Genomic DNA, 19463 nt, shown 5'->3' with positions numbered 1-19463 from the left:
AATTCAATTGTTATAAACTGACATCAACTGAGAACTAAAACACTTTCTAGTTAGTTCACAATTAAGGTCAAAATAAATTCAATAGCCAGAAAAAAAATCAAGTGAGAATTTCAACACTTCCTATTGAAACCACAACAAATACATCAAATAAATGTCACAATTACAAATAAAACTAAGTTACATAACCTTAGTACAATTCGGTTATTTTCCACAATAAAACAGTCTTCCAAGTGGCAATCGTGATTGTCCAAGTGTGATGTAATTTAAATGACGAATTTCGACTTCGAAGCGCTTGGATGGTACTACAAAAGTGTTGAATCATGAACGAAGCGGTGTTGCTTATGAATTCAGAATGAAGTACCGGATCAGTTTACTGCCGGGAACAGGTTCAACAGGGAAGTCAGTTTACAACTAGGCTGGAGGAAAGTTGCTGCGCACCGGGTGTTGAGATACAGGTATTTGGTAAGTATTTGCTGAAATGTTTTCTAAATTTTGCGTTGACTAGTTATGTAATTGAATGAAATGGAGCGCATTCTGATGGGTTGAATAAAACCGTGTAGAATACAAAACATGGGCCGTCACCCGGAACCCCTTCACTAATGACTTGATGCAATCATTTTGTTATGCCGTACAGCATACAGTACATCATCTTTTCGTAGACAGGAGGCCGAGCGTGTCCTGCAATAGTCAAGCTTTGTGTAGACCAAAATTTTTTATCACGATAAACATGCGTGTACTATGTTGGGAGGCTCCTAGTGACCTTGTATAAGTGTTTCAGGTTGATCATTCTTGTGAACAATAATTTTTGTTTTGTATTTCGATGACCCTAATTTACAGGAATACATAAGATTTTGTGTATTGTGTGTATCGTTAACTCATTTGAGATCATTGACCTTAAATGAAATCGACTAAAACATTGCACATTTTACGTTATGTATGGTTTACATTGCAATGATATATTGTGTATTGACACTATTATTGCACCACGTGACCACACCCATGATGAGTGTGCCGAACTGTGGTCAGCGGCCTCCATGAGACCTTTTCTGCATTGGTAAATTCATCTAGTTGTCTACACATTGTTCAATATTGTTGGTAAGATTGGTGATTGTTTTATCTAAGTCTCTAAATATCTCCTTACGTGTATCATTTGTTTCAGTGTAATGACATCAATATGGGCAGAGACAAAGACAATTTTCCTGAACGACTGAAGCGATGGTTCAAGACAAAACGGGCAATTGTGCCACCCGGGTGGGGAATCACTTTAACAGAGGGACTGAAGGCTGAACTTAGTACAGAATCCCCTATAACTACACGAATTAAAACAATCAAAGAACTTAACGAACTACTGTCAACAAGAAAATTGGAAGGGGTTAGTATATAATGCAGGTAGTGATGTAATGTTCTCTGCTGAAGGCGAAGTGTGCACTGAAATCAAGGAGGCAATTGTTGCATTTTCAACCAATATACTATGCTAGGTTAGTTTTTGAGTTGAGCAATGTGTTTTTACTATGGGTTTTGGTGTGCTTTATTCGATGCTGATATTGATTTTTGTTGACAACACTTTTTTGGGGGAGGGGGGTTACTTTATTATAAGTTGCCCTTAGTGGCTTTGGACACGAAACTTGATTTTGCGTTTTTCCGATGGTTTTTGACGTGTTATGGTCGATTCTGACCTTCATTTCTGTTGCAAATGTCTCGTTTTTTAGTTTGACAATCTTTGGGGACCCGTGGGAAATCGGGGTTTTTGGGTGGGGGAGAGCAAAAACGAGTGATATGCTATATAAATAACCAAAATTTGAGAATCCGAGCCAAGTTTTGGCAAAAGATTATCAGATTCGAATGAATCGCACAAAAACCCATCAGAAAAACCTAGGTTTCACCTCAAAATTAGTTTGTGCTAAAAACCTTATCTGACCTAACACCAGGCTGATGGGGGGCTCCCACCCTAGGACACCCCCCCCCCCCAACAGAACTCATATCGAAACAACCACCTAACCTAACTAACCAACCTAACCAAACTAAACTAACCTAACCTAACCTAACCTAACCTAACCTAACCTAACCTAACTTAACTAGCCTAGCCTAACCAAATGCAGGTAACATCAACGCTGTAAGAAAATATTAGATGAATCCCTAACAAATTAATGTGATATTCTCAAAAATGAATCATTTGTGATGGAAACGTTACTAAGAAAAGTTATTAGAAATGACGAGATATACTGTATCTAGAACTGGACCCAATAATATTGTGGGACTCTATTGGCAACTTGTAAAAAAAAAAAAAAATGGAGGCAAGGGAGGAGGGGGGCGGGGGCTGTATCAGAGTGATTTCCTGCCTTATTGGTTGAAAATAGAAATTTCCCTGAGGAAATTTACTAATATGTAACTAATCTACATCCCACAGAATGGTGTCCAGAAAGTGTGGTGTCTGGTTGAAGATCTTCTGGCTCCAACTTGTCCAGCTGAACAACTGCACACCACACTTGAGATGCTCACCACTCTCACAGATGCACATGGTGATGACCTGGGAATAATGCGCCAAGTGTTCTTCAATTATATCTCTGAAAATTATGAAAATCAGGAGATAAAGCCTATGTATGTCTTTAACTTGTAATGTTTTTGGTTGTGCCAGTTAAGGTAATTTATGAAGAAACTGTTACCACTTCATGGAGTTTATTTTCGTTATTATTATTATTTTTTTTTTACAGATGTTCTGGCATTTATTGACGACTGACCTGCTGCCGATATTTCATAGAAAGGAATTTGTAATTATTTTTCATAGAAAACGGTTTAAAAACACTGCAATTTCACTGTGTTTTATAGTGAAAACTGACAGCATTTGTGCATATGTGGTAAAAGTTGGTTATTTCTAAATTAAACCGAACCTATCCTTAGTTGATATGAAAAACAAACAGCAAAAGTGTTGTTAGAAGACCTCACCAACTTAACTAAACCTACCTAACTTTCTAGCCGGGGGGGAGAGGGGGGACTCTGCCTCACAGACCCCTGGTATATTCAACAGAAGGAACTTTCTATGATATGGTGTAATTTTACCTTTTCAGTGGACGTGAGAGCAGCTGCCCGTACCGAACGGTTCATAAGCATACACTGAGCATTGACGTTGGTCTGGCCCGGGCGGTGGAGCATTTTGAAGTACGTCAATATGTTTGGCTATTTACATCCTGGGATGAGATGTCACCGCCGCATTACCGCTGAGAAGATAAAGAAGTGGGTGCTTAGGCACCCAATTATCTACAAAACGAAGCCTTTCCACAAGAAATGATGATCATATCAGAACTCGCTGATGAAAATAGAGTAAGAAAATAAATGGCAAAACATTTAACCTGCCTCTGGTCAATCGTCAATATTAACCAAAAGTGGTTATATATAATTTTCACTTCACATAATGTTAGTTGATGTGAAAAACAAGCAGCAGAATTGATGTTAGAAGACCTCGCCAACTTAACCAAAGAAACCTACTTAACCTTACCTTGGCATATGAAACAAAAAACTTGTTATGGTATGGTGTAATTTAATTTTGTTTAGTGGACGTAAGAGCAGCTGCATGTTGTGTCTCAAAGTGCACAGAGCCTAGGCGTCGATCTGAGTGCAGCGCTAGGGGAGCGTTTTGAAACACATCAATATGATTGACTGTTTACATCCTGGATCTGGCATCACTGCTGAGAAAGACAAAGTAGTGTGTGCTTAGGAGACTAATTATTTACCAAACTAAGCATTTACACAAGAAATGATTATCATATCAGAACTCACTGATGAAATTATAAAAAGAAAATAAACATCAAAACAAATAATGTGTTAGTGGGTTAATCATCAATATTATCGATGTTCTTATCATTACACTAGGTATTTTAAGAGGCAACAACTTGTTAGTTTAATTATACAGTATAGTCTGGTTTTACGCGGATATATTTTGTGGAAGGCCATTTACGCGGCACCTGTCAGAAGAGATAATTATTATTTACACGGTAAATTCCATCATGTACGCGGCAAGCAGCAGGGCGAGGTGCTGGGCGCTGACGTCGCAGACTGTGATTGGGCCATGTATCCTTACTACTCACACACCCCCTCCGCCGCATGGTGTGATTGGTCTATGCATCCTTGCCTCTTCTACTAATGTAAGTGTTGTAAAACCTAATATTATTGCTATTTATCTTATATATTGTGTGCATACCATCATAAAATTAAGATGTTATTTTTACTACAATGTACAGTATTGTGTCGGCGTTAGCCAAAAAAAGGGTAGTCTAGTGGTCGGCCCAGTCTCTATTTCAATTAATCCCATAGGTTCTTTTATTTTATTTACGCGTTTCGCTTTACTGTATACGCGGACCTCCATGGGTTTAATTAACCGCGTAAAGCCAGACTACAGTATACTGTATGTATTTGTTTATTTTTTATAGTATCTGATCACCTGTAGTGGACAGGGCGTGAAGGATGAGGGAAATTGCGGGGTAAAACACAGTGAAAAACTGATCATATGACACTAAATGATGTGTGTACATGCTTAGTATGTGAAGAAATTGATTATACTGTATACCATAAATACTGAGTCACCATGTGTCATCTGTTTGTTTACAACCGACCCGCTCAGGCTGAGCCGCCTGAGTGTACTGTGACGTCTCAAAAATAAAAAATTCCACCATGGCACGGCTAATATTGGTGATTAACCCGCCGATGCATTATTTGTTTTCGTGTGTATATTTTTACTATGATAGTTTGGGGGAGGGGGGAATTGTTTCCTTTGGTAGATAATTAGGCAACTTGGCATGCACTACTTTGTCTTTCTTCGCGGTGATTACTTTTTACTTTTATCCTCTTTACCACTGATCGGCTCGTTAGCCGCTTGGGCGATCGATCATGTCTGTTACTTTTCTTTTTCTTTTATCCTCTTCACCAAATGATCGGCTCGTTAGCCGCTTGGGCGATCGGTCACGTCTCTGTTACACATTGTTGGCAAGTACTGGGCATGCACCGGCTCCTGAATGTACCTGAACCATCTCTAGTGACTCGGTGCCGTCACAACACTTTCTGATAGATTGTTCCAAGAGTTCACAACTCCCACTCCGAAAAAGTTTGCCCTCACAGTTTTCTGGGCTTGCGGCTTCTTCAATCTTCAGCTTGTGGGGCGAGCTTCCGCCAGCTCCAGGTAAGGACACTCGACTGATTGGTGCCCCTTGAGATGCTTATACACCTCAATTAGGTCACCCCTTGCTCCTCTGTTAAGGCGCTCCAATCTCTCAGGGTAGCTGAGGTGCCGAAGTGCAGGCACCAGTCTGGTGGACCTTCTTTGAACATTTTCAACCAACTGATGGTCCCTAGCATATCTCGGGGACCAGATGGGGGTGACAGTACTCCAGATGGCAAAGCACTTCACTCTTGAAGATCGTTTCGAGGGACGGAACGTCTAGATATCTGAACGACCTTCTTAAAAGACACAATAATTTATTTGCCTGATTTACCTTCTCGCAATGGCCCAAGAATTTCAGCTCATTGTCAACATATACACCTAGGTCCTTCTTGCATTCAGTCTCAAATAGTGCAGTTTCTTCATCCCATTGGGACATATAATATGCCTCCTTACCGTTGGTACGCTCCAGGTGCATCCTCTTACACTTCGTGACATTAATCTCAGCAGCCATTTCTTCGACCATTTTTGGAGCTCACGAAATATCTTGGCATCATCGGCAAACATTTGTATGGAGGAGTGTACAACGTCAGGCATGTCATTTATAAAACAAACACACAACAACTGGCCCAATACACTGCCCTGTGGTACCCCACTTGTGACAAGTACAGATGATGGTTTTGCCATTAATCACCACACACTGCTTGTGGTCATGTAGAAAATATTCTATCCACGCTAGGACATTTCCCCTTCCAATTTGATTTTTTGTGGGGTACACCGTCGAAAGCCTTGGAAAAATCTAGGTATATATTGTCGATGTTACCACCCCATTCCAGAATGTGTCAAAATATCCAATACCTTGAGCAATTAATTGTGTAAAGCAGGAGCGCCCTGGCATAAAACCGTGTTCACAATCCTTTACAAGGTTGTTTCGTAGTAGTTGTTCCATTGCGGCATCTCTGATAATACTCTCAAGTACTTTACTTATGATGCTGGTCTGGCTCACCGGTCTATAGTTGTTCGTGGAGTGACGATCCCCCTTCTTGAAGATAGTACTCACAAAAGCCACTTTCCATTCACTGGGGACCTTTTTTTCATCCAAGCATTTACAAAACAGGATCTTCGGGGGCTTGGCAATCTCGTTGCACAAATTTCTTAGCACTCTAGGATGCACCATGTCAGGGCCGGGACTCGTATGGACCTTTAGCTTTGACAGTTTATTTCTAATACCCTCTTCTGTGAACACAATGTGGGTCAGTGCTGTGTCGAACCGTCTGTCCTCAAACGCAGGAAGGTTAATCGTATCCTCTCTTGTGAACACCGAGGAAAAGATGTTCAATGCCTCGGCTTTGTCCTGGTCAGAATCTGCGTAACTACCATCTTCAAGCCTTGGGTCTGACACTCCTCGCGTTTGTAATTTTGACTTTGCATAGAGGTAAAACGCCTTTGGGTTTGACTTGACCTCGCTTGCAACCAGCCTCTGGAACTCCTTTTCAGCCCTTCTACATTCTCGCTCTGCTCGGTTTCTGGCTCTTGCATAAATCCTCCTGTCCTGCTCATCTTTTGACCCAACCCACATCTTGAATTTCTGGGTTTTCGTCTTATCTTTGTCGACCTCAACATGGTTCATGTGTAGGCATCCCCTCGTATTCCTAGAGGCACTGGGTTTTGTCTTGAGTATATATTTATCGATCAAATGGGTCACTTTACTAGTTATGACATTCAGCGCAGTGTCTGCGTTTTTGTGCCTTAACGAGTCAGCTGTACACTGTCAAATCGTCTAAAATCGATACCAGTTGCCAATGTATGTTTATGGGCCACACTGTCTGAGCAGCTGCTCTCACATCCACAGTATTTTTTTAAATTACACCATATCATAGTAAATATTATCATGTTTAATATGCTGCAGGGTCCGAAGGTGGAGCCTCATGGCTAGGAAGTTAGGTAAGGTTAGGTAGGCTTCTTTGGTTATTTTGGTGAGGTCTTTTAGCAATGCTTCTGCCACTTGTTTTTCTTATGAACTAAGGTAAAATTAGGTTTAATTTAGAAATAACCACTTTTTAACACGTTTGCCCAAATTATGACTGTGTCCAATACCAAACAGTGAAAATGCGGCGTTTTAACATTATAGTTTTACCCCGCTTAACGCGCTTTCACTTAACGCGTTTTCGCATATACGCGGTGCCTTGCCAAAGCTGAACTTTCACTTAACGCGGGTTTTTCCACAGCTACGCGGTGAGTGTCCGGCTCGGATGCTATTTTTAGATTTTGACCACGCGCCACGCGCCACCCACCCGCCCGCCTGCCTGCCTGCCTCTCCCTCCTCCTCCCTCCGCTTGGGTAAGCGGCGCGGTAAGGTTGCGCAGTGTGTGTCTTTGTTGCGTTATCACTGACGTCATATGACGTCTCGGACTGTGATTGGCCATGCAGCCCTACCCCCCTCTACTGCTAGCTGTAATTGGCTTAAAGTATTATGACGTGACTACCCCGGGGAGGGAGGGAGGGAGGAGAGACGACGCTTGACCTAGCCGCGGCAGTTTCATCCCTCAAGGCCACGCCGGGTTAACGCGCATCCATTGTTCCGTAAAATGGCTTCCGCCGGACCACCACCCCCAGAGAGAAACCTTTCCTTACCTGGACCCAGCGGCACTAAACCAAAGAAGACACGACGTTCATTAAGCTACGAGCTGAAGTACCAAATTGTTCAAGATTTGGAGAAAGGAAGACGCCAAGTTGATCTCGCGCGCCAGCATGGCGTCAACGAATCTACGATTCGTACAATAAAGAAGGATGCAGCCAAGATAAAGGAGCACATGAAGATCACAAAGTCTGCAGGTGCTTCATCTATCAGGTATTGCCAGAACAGGGTGCTGGCAAAAGTGGAAACTTTGCTGGTGAGTTATTTGGTGCGTCAGGCGCGACGCAACATGGCGGTGGACACGCGCTCAGTGCAGGAGTACGCACGTGAGCTATACGCAGCAGTGACACGTAAACTGGGAATTGCAGAGCCCAAACCCTTCAATGCATAGGTTTAAGAGGAGGAACAAGGTCACCAACATCAGCATTGTTGGTGAGGAAGCGAGTGCTGACCGTGCGGCGGCTAGAGATTTTCCTCCGTTTTTACGTGAGATTATGGAGGAAGGACAGTACAGTGACGACCAGGTGTTTAACATGGACGAATCTGGTCTTTTCTGGAAAAAGTTACCTTCCAAGACCTTCGTTGTCCAGTCTGCGAGCAAGGTAAGGGGCCGGAAGATGCAGAAGGAACGCATCACCGTCCTGTTTACCACCAATGCCTCCGGTACCTGTAAACCAAAGTTATCGGTGATTCACAAAGCCCGCAAGCCGCACGCCTACAAGAATATGGACATGAACAAGCTTAATGTCCACTGGCTAACCGCACGTAAGGCGTGGATGTCCTCTTCTCTGTCCCTCTTCTGGTTTGACAACTTTTTTGTTCCTGACGTGCAGAAATTCTGCGAGCAACAGAATGTTCCTTTCAATATTTTGTTGCTCCTTGACAACGCACCTGGACACTCGCCCCTACTTATGGATCGTCACCCCAACGTAAAAGTGGTCTTCCTTCCTCCCAACACTACGTCATTAATCCAGCCCATGGACCAGGAGTTAATCTGCAATGTTAAAGCTGCATACTCGGCAAAGAAATTCAAGCTCCTGAACGACTCTACCAACACCAAGGATGAGTTGCGTAAGCTGGGTGACACCGACAGCGAGAGTAAAAGCGACGAGGACAAGGAACAAGAGGCGGCGACTCAAGAACTTCTCGTCAAACAATTTTGGAAGAAGTTTAACGTCAAACAAGCTGTAGACTTCTTGGTGGAGGCATGGGATCTGCTGTCTATTGCTACGATTCGTCACGCATGGAGACATGTGTTGCATGGCATACCAGGTGAGAGGAGGAGTGAACCTGTGACTGGTCAGGTTCAGACTGTTGCAGTAGCAGTGGACCTTGCCAGAGAAGCTGCGCAGACTGTTACAGCTGAAGGCTTCTCCGAGACCACCAACGAAGACATCATGGAGGTGATCAGAGATCCTGAAGTGACTGCCGACGAGATGTTGGAAGAAGAACCCGCCAGTGAAGAGGAGGAAGAAGGTGCGTCATTCTCCGAAGAACCTAGTTTAAGTCATAGTGATATTAAGTGTGTCATAGAGTTAACAGACAAAATTAAGTCCATCGTTTCCCGCGACACTGACGATGAACGCCATGACGTCTTCCATACCCGACTGGTGCAGGCTATGGAGCCGTACATCACGGTGTATCATGAAAACATCAAAGCCAGCCGTCAGCAAAGCATAACCGAGTTCTTCGCCCGCAACCCACCACAGCCAGCCCAAGCCAGTGATAGTGATAGTGAAGTTGATTTTGAGGGATTTGTCAGGGAAGCCATAACAACTGTAAGTGACAGTGATATTGATTCACCTAGTAATGGTGATTCACCTAGTAATGGTGATTCACCTGAGGGGCAGTAATCTGCCCTCTGCCTCGGAACCAGCCTCCATCCCCGTATGCCGACCCATCTCTTCTACTACCGTGAGTGTTCCTTAAAAATTTTCGTTTTTTAACCTATTCTTTATTTTTCCTATGTTAACCTTTATCTTTCCTAACCTAACCTCTTCTATATTACTTGTTTTTCATGCCACCATAAAGTTAAGATAGAATTTTTACTACAACATAGTTATTTGTCGTCAAAAAGTGGAATTTGGGGGTCGGGCTGGGTTCTATTGGAATTAATCCCATATGTTCTGTTATTCACTTAACGCGGTTTTCACTTAACGCGGGACCCTCTGGGTTCAATTGACCGCGTTAAGTGGGGTACAACTGTATTTTCGATGAAAAATCAGCGGTGGGTGTCTCGCCAATAATTACCGTGACATTTACTAGAACCTAATAGAATCTCCTAACCAACCAAAGAAACCTATCTAACTTACTTAACTTCCAGACCCCCTGCCATATTAAAGAAAAGTACTTTTGATATCTGGTATCAATGAAAGCAACTTTTTGAAACATGATGTAATTTTACATTTTTTGTGGAAGTGAGAGTACGCTCGGACTGAGTGGGTCAGTTGTAAACAAACAGGCGACATGTGATGACAGCAGGTTTTTCAGAGGAGTATACAGTAAATACACGGTAGGGTAATTAATTTCTTCACGTACAAAGCACATAGAAACATCGTTTTCGTGTCATACGATCAGTTTTTCAGTGTTTTACCCCAGCAATTTCCCTAATCATTCATGCCCTGCCCACTACAGGAGGTTTATGATCATAGTTAGAGAGAAACTAAAGAAAAAATATGAATTGGAAATACTTACAATTAAAATATAGTTTTCACCTCATAAAATACTTTATAATAATAATATGTGGAAAAAATTAAGGAAATTGAATTACTGTACTCATTCTAGTGGTAGCAGTGTTCTTATAAATTACCTAATGAAGATGCAAGAAGAATGTGTGGTTATCAGCATATAATGTACTTGGATCACGCGCACCTACAGTGATTTACTTGCATACATATATACAGTACAGTGAACCCTCGCTTTACGCGGTTTCACTTTACGCGTTTCTACATTTACGCGGTACTCTGCCAGAACCGGAATTCCCACTTTACGCGGTGCATCTACTCATATACGCGGGTGAAGTATAATTTTTTTATTTAGCTCCTAAAATTCATACAAATTATCCGGCCAGAATATAATTTACATTGCTGGAATTCTACAATTTGATGATCATTTTGAATATAAGCATCATAGATTTTGCATTAGACATACAAATTTTAGATCTAATGCAAGTATTTTGTTTACTCAGTGCAAATATGTTATCTTTTGTGCAAAATATATGACGTGTATATTCAAAATATTCCTGGTCTTGCAAGGAATCCAGCAATGTCAATTATATTATCCTAACTTTAGTCTGAGGTATTATTTATTACTAAAAATGTAAATATACTGTTATAACCCAATCATTTCTCTGGTAGGGAGAGAAGGTGGGGGTGAGGGGTAGGGAGGGAGGGACCCAGGGAGCAGGTGGGAAGAGGGGGGGAGGTGGGGTATTTTGATTGACAGATAGTATTTCGGTAAGTATATTTTGTTTATTTATTGAAGATATTTGTTTTAGCTCATAAAATTCATACAAATTACCGGGCCAAAATATAATTTACATTGCTGGAATTCTTACAATTTGATGATCATTTTGAATATAAACATCATCGATTTTGCATTAGACATACAAATTTTAGATCTACTTTAAGTATTTTGTTTACTCTGAGTAAATATGTTATCTTTTGTGCAAAATATATGACATTTATATTCAAAATTTTCCTGGTCTTACAAGGAATCCAGCAATATCAATTATATTATCCTAACTTTAGTTTGAGGTATTATTTATTACTATACCTTAAAATCTAGTGGTTTTCCCCCAAAAATTTCTCAGAGAGGGAAGAGCCAGCGAGTGTAGTGTGAGAAGAGGGGGAGAGAGTTGGGTCCATTATTTGAATGGACATTAACTTGGTGACTGTATTTCTCTATTTCTCTTAAGTATTAATTGTGTGCATGTACCATCATAAAATTAAGATGTTATTTTTACTAGAACATAGGTATTGTGTTGGAAAAAGTGGAGTTTGGGGGTCAGCTGGTCTCTATTTCATTGAATCCCATATGTTATGTTGTTCACTTTACGCGTTTCTCGTTTTACGTGGGCCTCCGTGGGTTCAATTGACCGCGTAAAGTGAGGGTTCACTGTATATATATATATACAGACTAAAGAGAAGTACAAAACAAGGTGTATATATACAGAGGAGGGTGAGACCAGGTCCACAATGGTCAGGTATTAGGTTATGACCCTACTAATCTTTAAATAGCACGGCAACGGTCGGTAGTCAGGTCAGAGGGTAAGGTGACCCAATCTTCTCACCTGGTTACAAATCTTCTTAATTACAAAATTGTCCAGTTTGTACATGCCATTACTCAAATTCATGTTGAATGCTTCGGTATGTTTAATGAGACTAGATTGTATGATGTTCCTACTATCAATTGAATTACAAGGTAATATTGAGGAGGCATTATCCCAGTCAATGCAATGCTTGTTATCCCTCAAATGAACAAACAGAGCATTTGATTCCTGGCCTGTCCTAACACTATATTTACAGTATGTTGTTTAAGCCTAGTTACAAGATCTTTGCCTGTCTGGCGTAAGTAAAACATATTACATTCCTTGCAAGGAACTTTATCAATGCAACCAATTGTGTTGTTGGGGGAGTTCTTGATTAACATTTGTTTAACAGTGCACGACTTTTTAAATGCCACATTGACGTTCCAGGTTTTTAGTTGTAAGGGAATGTGTGAGAAATTTTTGTGAAATGGTAATATTAAGATATTCTTATGGTCATGGGTGGGCTTGGGATCAGTTCTATAAAAAGTTTTCTTAGTAATGTTTAGGCATTTGTCTATGAAAGATCTAGGGTATTTAAGGTTTGAGCCAATATTATAGATATATTTATATTCCTCATATATATACATACATACACATACATATATACATATATATATATATATATATATATACATACATACACATACATATATACATATATATATATATATACAGTGGGGTATGCTATAACGAACGGATCCTACTACGAATATTCCTATAACGAACGGTTTTACCTATAAAATTGAGAATTCTATAACGAACGAAACTCCTACAACGAACATTATTTAAATTTGTTTTTTCTAATTTATTGTTTTTTTTATTACAAATATTAATGATATTCTTTATTTCAGGGGTTTAGATGCATATTTATGCACTTTTTTACAATTTTTACAATTTTATTTTATATTTTTCAGTGTTAAGTGGTTGTATTTGGGGGCCTGGAACGGATTAATCCTATAACGAACGAATGCTATAACGAACAAGGTTCTAGAACCAATTAGATATATATATATATATATATATATATATATATATATATATATATATATATATATATATATATATATATATATATATATATATACAGTAGTACCCCGATTTACGCGGTCAATTGAACCCACAGGGTACCGTGTAAAGTGAACAACAGAACATATGGGATTAATTCCAATAGAGACTGGCCCGACCCCCAAACTCCACTTTTTCCGACACAATACCTATGTTGTAGTAAAAATAACATCTAAATTTTATGATGGTATGCTCACACAATTAATATTTAAGAGAAATACAGTCGCCAGGTTAATGTCCATTCAAATAATGGACTCAAATCCCCCCCCTCTTCCCAGCTCACTAGCTCCTACCTCTCTGAGAAATGTTTGGGTGAAACCACTAGATTTTAACGTTTAGTAATAAATAATACCTCAGACTAAAGTTAGGATAATATAATTGACATTTCTGGATTCCTTGCAGGTCAGGGAATATTTTGAATGTAAACTTCATATATTTTGCACAAAAGATAAAATATTTGCTTTGTGTAAACCAAATTATTACATTAGATCTAAAATTTGTATATCTAATGCAAAATCCATGATGTTTATATTCAAAATGATCATCATATTGTAAGAATTCCAGCAATGTAAATTATATTCTGGCTGAGTAATTTGTATGAATTTTATGAGCTAAAACAAATATCTTCAGGTAATAAAAAAAAAAATATTCTTCACGACACTATCTGTCAATCAATGTACCCCACCTTGCCTTCCACCTCCTCACACTCACGCCAGCTGGGTCGGTCGGTCCCAACCCTACCCCCCACCTTCCCTCCCTACCAGAGAAATTTTTGGGTGAAAAAACTAGATTTTAACTTTTAGTAATAAATAATACCTCAGACTAAAGTTAGGAAAATATAATTGACATTTCTGGATTCCTTGCAGGTCAGGGAATATTTTGAATGTAAACTTCATATATTTTGCATAAAAGATATAATATTTGCTTTGTGTAAACCAAATTATTACATTAGATATAAAATTTGTATGTCTAATGCAAAATCCATGATGTTTATATTCAAAATGATCATCATATTGCAAGAATTCCAGCAATGTAAATTATATTCTGGCCGGGTAATTAGTATGAATTTTATGAGCTAAAACAAATACAGGTTGTACCTCTCTAGTCCGGCATTCTGTGGTCCGGAAACTCCCGTGGTCCGGAACGATTCTAGTTTGTCCAATAGGTAGATAGGCAGCTTTTTTTTTTTTTTTTATCTGAATTATTATTATTATTACAGGAGTATTAAATTTTTGCCCCTCAGGCCCCAATGTGGGTCAGTGACCTATGCCCGGGTGGGCTAATCCCCTTAAAAAAAAAAAAAAAGCCGCGGGAAATTAAGGTTTGTTTACATCCGGCAGTTCGGCTGCTCTCTCTCTCTCTCTCTCTGCTTGTCTATACAGAGTACAACATTTAACCCTTCAATATATATGAGCAGTAAATAAGTGTTGCTTTCATATTCTTATGTAGAGTAATGACGATATATTTTCACATGTGCGCACTTACATACGAGCAGTCTCACTTTTTTTTTTACCATTAATGGTTAGCTACTTATATTGTTCCATTTATTAACATTAAATAACATTACAGGTACTTCAAGCAACCATATTCATTTTTTTACATTAATTTTACTACAGCTAAACTCAGGGTCTTATTTTCTTCAGTTTTATATGTAGAACCAATCAGTCACTGGTTTCGTAAGCTTTAACATAAACAATGCCGGCAGCCGTCTCGTCTCCTCTAATATTCCACGTATTATTAATAAATTGTATTGTTAATTTTGCACACACGTACATTAATTCAATAAAAACAAATTCAGAAACATTAATTAAAATATATATGAACAGTAAATAAGTGTTGCTTTCATATTCTTATGTAAAGTAATGACGATATGTTTTCACGTGTGCGCATGCGCACTTACATATGCGATCTCTCTTTTTCTTTACCATTATCGTTAGCTACTTCTATTGTTCCATTTATTAACATTAAATAACATTACTTAAAACAACCATATTAATTTTACTACAGCTACAACCAAGGTCTTATTTTCTTCAGTTTTATATGTAGAACCAGTCAGTCACTGGTTTTGTAATCAACGAATACAATGCTGTGTCATTTCCTCGTGTGTTTTAATATTCTACGTATTATTAATGAATTGTATTGCTCATTTTGCACACACAAACATTAATTCAATCAAAAAGACTTTCAGTAATAAACAATAATGAAACTTTTGTACATAAGAGAAATGACGCTGTTCACACGATTATGCACTTCGTCTGCACGTTGGCGGGCCGTTCAAACCCGTCGAAATTCAAGTTTCCGCCGTCAAAATTTTTATTTATTTATTTTTTTGTGTGTTCCAATAAAATACGTTAAGAATTAAAAACTCGCGAAATTTGAGAAGCTACTATACGACATTTAACCCTTCAATATGCCTTCAAAGAGACCATGATGCAGAGAAAGTGGTGCTAGTACTTCCATGCATAAGCACAAGTCACTATCTATCCAGGAAAAGGGTGAATTTCCATGGTCCGGCACCGGTCAGGTCCCGAAGTTGCCGGACTAGAGAGGTACAACCTGTATCTTCAGTAAATAAATGAATATTCTTCAAGGACACTATCTGTCGATCAAAATACCCCACCCCCTCCCTCCCTCCCTTCCCACCCCCCACCTTCCCTCCCTACCAGAGAAGTGATTGGGAGAAAATAGTATAATTACATTTTTAGTAATAAATAATACCTCAGACTAAAGTTAGGATAATATAATTGACATTTCTAGATTCCTTGCAGGTCAGGGAATATTTTGAATGTAAACTTCATATATTTTGCACAAACGATAAAATATTTGCTTTGTGTAAACCACATTATTACATTAGATCTAAAATTTGTATGTCTAATGCAAAATCCATGATGTTTATATTCAAAATGATCATCATATTGTAAGAATTCCAGGATGTAAATTATATTCTGGCAGATTAATTTGTATGAATTTTATGAGCTAAATAAAAAAAAGTACAAAAAAATTACACTTCACCGCGTATATGAGTAGATGCACCGCTGAAAGTGAAAGTCCGGTTCTGGCAAAGTACCGCGTAAATGAGAGCGGAAAGTGAAACCGTGTAAAGCGGGGTAAGACTGCATATACATGTATATACAGGATGTCCCATAAATTTCCATACATAGGAAAAATAAATTTTATATAAAAATCCATTTTTATTTATATAATATGCTCTACATGACTACCATTCTGTTGAAAACACTCTTCAATGCGTGTCATCCACTGCTGAAGAACACGTTCAAGCACAGCTGGAGTTATGCTTGTAATGGCGTTGGTGATACGTTGTATGGAAACTTATGGGACACCCTGTATATATGTGTGTATATATATATATATATGTGTGTGTGTGTGTATAATATATATATATGTGTGTGTGTGTATATATATAATATATGTGTGTATGTGTGTATATATAATATATATATATATATATATATATATATATATATATATATATATATATATATATATATATATATATATATATATATATATATATATATATATATATATATATATATATATATATATAGTTTTGTTTGAATTTTTTTACAGCTTCGACTTCTTTCGTGGTGTAATAGACGAGGGAAAGAATGTCAAATACATTGAAGAAGTTGTTGGTACTTTTTTGCTGCAGTGGCTGCCCACAGCTCTAGCATCACCCCTTGCTATGGATGCCCTTAATCTTGTCAATAACCTGATTAAGTTCAACTCGGCCTTCCTAGACGAACAAGTTATTATGGGCTATGTTAAGTAAGTCATTGTGCTTTTAGGTTATCATTGGAGAACTTTCTTTAATTTTCACGAACTTTCTTGTATTATAGTATTTTCACACTAACCTGGCCCACAAGTCACGCCCCTCTTCTATTCTAATTGGTGATTGGTTTATAGAAAATTCAAACTAAATGTGTTTACAGTTACAGTGGGGTATGCTATAACGAACGGATCCTACTACGAATATTCCTATAACAAACGGTTTTACCTATAAAATTGAGAATGCTATAACGAACGAAACTCCTACAACGAACATTATTTAATATTTTTTTTTTTCACTAATTTATTGATTTTTATTACAAGTATTAATGATATTCTTTATTTCAGGGGTTTAGATGCATATGTATGCACTTTTTTACAATTTTTACAATTTTATATTATATTTTTCAGTGTTAAGTGGTTGTATTTGGGGCCCTGGAACGAGCGAATCCTATAACGAACGAATGCTATAACGAACAAGGTTCTAGAACCAATTAGATTCGTTATAGCATACCCCACTGTATAGTGCATTTTTTTTCAACTGAGAAGAGATGCCCCGCCCCCTCCTCAAGAGTTACAGCTGATTGGCTGTTGCAAATCTGGACTATTTCGTCCTGAAGTAATGATGTATTTCTAAATTAGTTTTTTTCATAATACAGTAGTTGGGATGACCGTTTCTGACGAGAAATATGTTTAGCTAAATTATTTAAAGATACATATTCATTATTCCAAATATTTATTTGTATGTGTTCTGTACACACACACACACACACGACAGATTTACTTTGGTGTATGACCTATGACACACCCTATACGGAAGGGACAGTTTTACTATGGTGTATGGCCTATGACACTCCCTGTAAAAATAGGGATATCTTTCTCTCTCAAAACTTTAAAACTACCCACAGACATTCTTGGGTACATCCAGGGTGTCATTCGCTAAGTAAAAATCCACGAACTTGGGGGGGGGCTGCTGTATAGTTGTTTAGAGGAAGTTTCCGAGATCAATGTAGGGAAGGTTTCCACTTACTGTAGGTCTAACCATGCTGCTCTACCTGATATGGTTACCCACTGCCAGGCGTAAATGTTGTTTTCATTTACATTCTATCTTATACCTAATTACATTTAACACCAAACTATTTTTCAGTGAATTTTGCAATTCATTAAGTTTACCTTCCATAGTATTGACTGGCCATAAAACCTTTCCCAGCGCTCAATTTTGTGCACTATATCTGGTACGGGTGGCCCGGCCCGCCTGGCGATCAGCGCCGGTCAGGGATTAAGCAGTTCATTCATAACTACAGTATGTGCTTTTGGTTTTTCTTCATGGCCATATTTTGTTCTCAAATCCGGATGCAATACTTATTGTATATACCCTGTACAGGCATCCCCTGCGTTACGGAAGGGTTGCATCCCTGGAAAATTGACCATATTGCAAAATTCTGTAACGCAATACCTATTTTCCCATTGCCTTCCATTATAAAACTGGAGATGCGTTCCTAAGGAATTTTTTTCGACCTCAAAAAAGTAATTCAAGCACTTTTATGAATGAAAATCAACATTTATAAACACATACAATACAGTACATTAAATAATTTATGATATACAGTTGTACCCCGCTTAACGTGGTTTCACTTAACGCGATTTCTCATATACGCGGTGCCTCGCCAGAACCGAACTTTCACTTAACGCGGTTCATCTACTCATATACCCGGGAAGCGGCGCGGGCACGATGCGCACAAGGTCGCCCAGTCATCAAAACATTACCGAGTTCTTCACCCACCACAGCCGGCCCAAGTCAGGCCCTGCAAGCCTCTGTGGTGGATAGTGATACAATTGGTACAAGTGATACAGGTGAGGGCCAATAATCTGCCCTCTGCCTCGGAACCAACCGCCCATCCCCGTGTGCCCAGCCATCTTTTCTACTAATGTAAGTGTTAAAAAACCTAATATTATTGATATTTCTCTTAATTATTATGTGTGTGTGCATACCATCATAAAGTTAAGATAATAATTTTACTACAACATAGTTGTATGTCGTCAAAAAGTGGAGTTTGGGGGTCGGGCCAGTCTCTATTGGAATTAATCCCATATGTTCTGTTGTTCACTTAACGCGGTACCCTGTGGGTTCAATTGACCGCGTTAAGCGGGGTACAACTGTACATGTAATAGGAAGAGAAATACAGTTGGAAGAAATAAAAATATTGTATTGTACTCACCACAAAAGATGTTGACTGCTGCTGCTGTCCTTATTATCACGGATTGTTCCCACTGTTGAAGTAGCAAGACCTAATGTTTTTGCAATCTGGCTAAGTTTTTCTCTAGCATCACACCTTCTTAAAACCTCAAGTTTAATATCCAATGTAATGCCTTTGCGACATCTTTTTGCACTACTGTGGTCACTTCCACTTGATGGCCTCTTTCCTGTCATCTTGAATAAGGGTAATGCACTGTACTGCACTTACTGTATGTTTGTAAAAGTTAAATCAAACTGCTGGGGCGAGAAACTTGCG

General features: G+C 38.9%; 1 protein-coding gene across 1 annotated transcript in view; it reads left to right on the top strand.

Annotated features, from left to right (window-relative positions):
• The first annotated feature begins 994 nt into the window (after window positions 1–994).
• LOC121871699 (tuberin-like) overlaps window positions 995–19463 on the top strand; it is a 218355-nt gene continuing 199886 nt past the window's right edge. Inside the window, exons 1-4 of the mRNA XM_042374111.1 lie at window positions 995–1054; window positions 1160–1372; window positions 2408–2598; window positions 16753–16950. Of these exons, the coding sequence (XP_042230045.1) occupies window positions 1175–1372; window positions 2408–2598; window positions 16753–16950 (587 nt within the window). The 5' untranslated portion in view covers window positions 995–1054; window positions 1160–1174. The remainder of the gene's footprint in view (window positions 1055–1159; window positions 1373–2407; window positions 2599–16752; window positions 16951–19463) is intronic.

The sequence above is a fragment of the Homarus americanus genome, unplaced genomic scaffold (assembly GCF_018991925.1).
Source record: "Homarus americanus isolate GMGI-L3 unplaced genomic scaffold, GMGI_Hamer_2.0 scaffold39675, whole genome shotgun sequence".
In the NCBI taxonomy this organism is placed as follows: domain Eukaryota; kingdom Metazoa; phylum Arthropoda; class Malacostraca; order Decapoda; family Nephropidae; genus Homarus; species Homarus americanus.
This window is presented reverse-complemented; position numbering and strand designations above follow the sequence as displayed.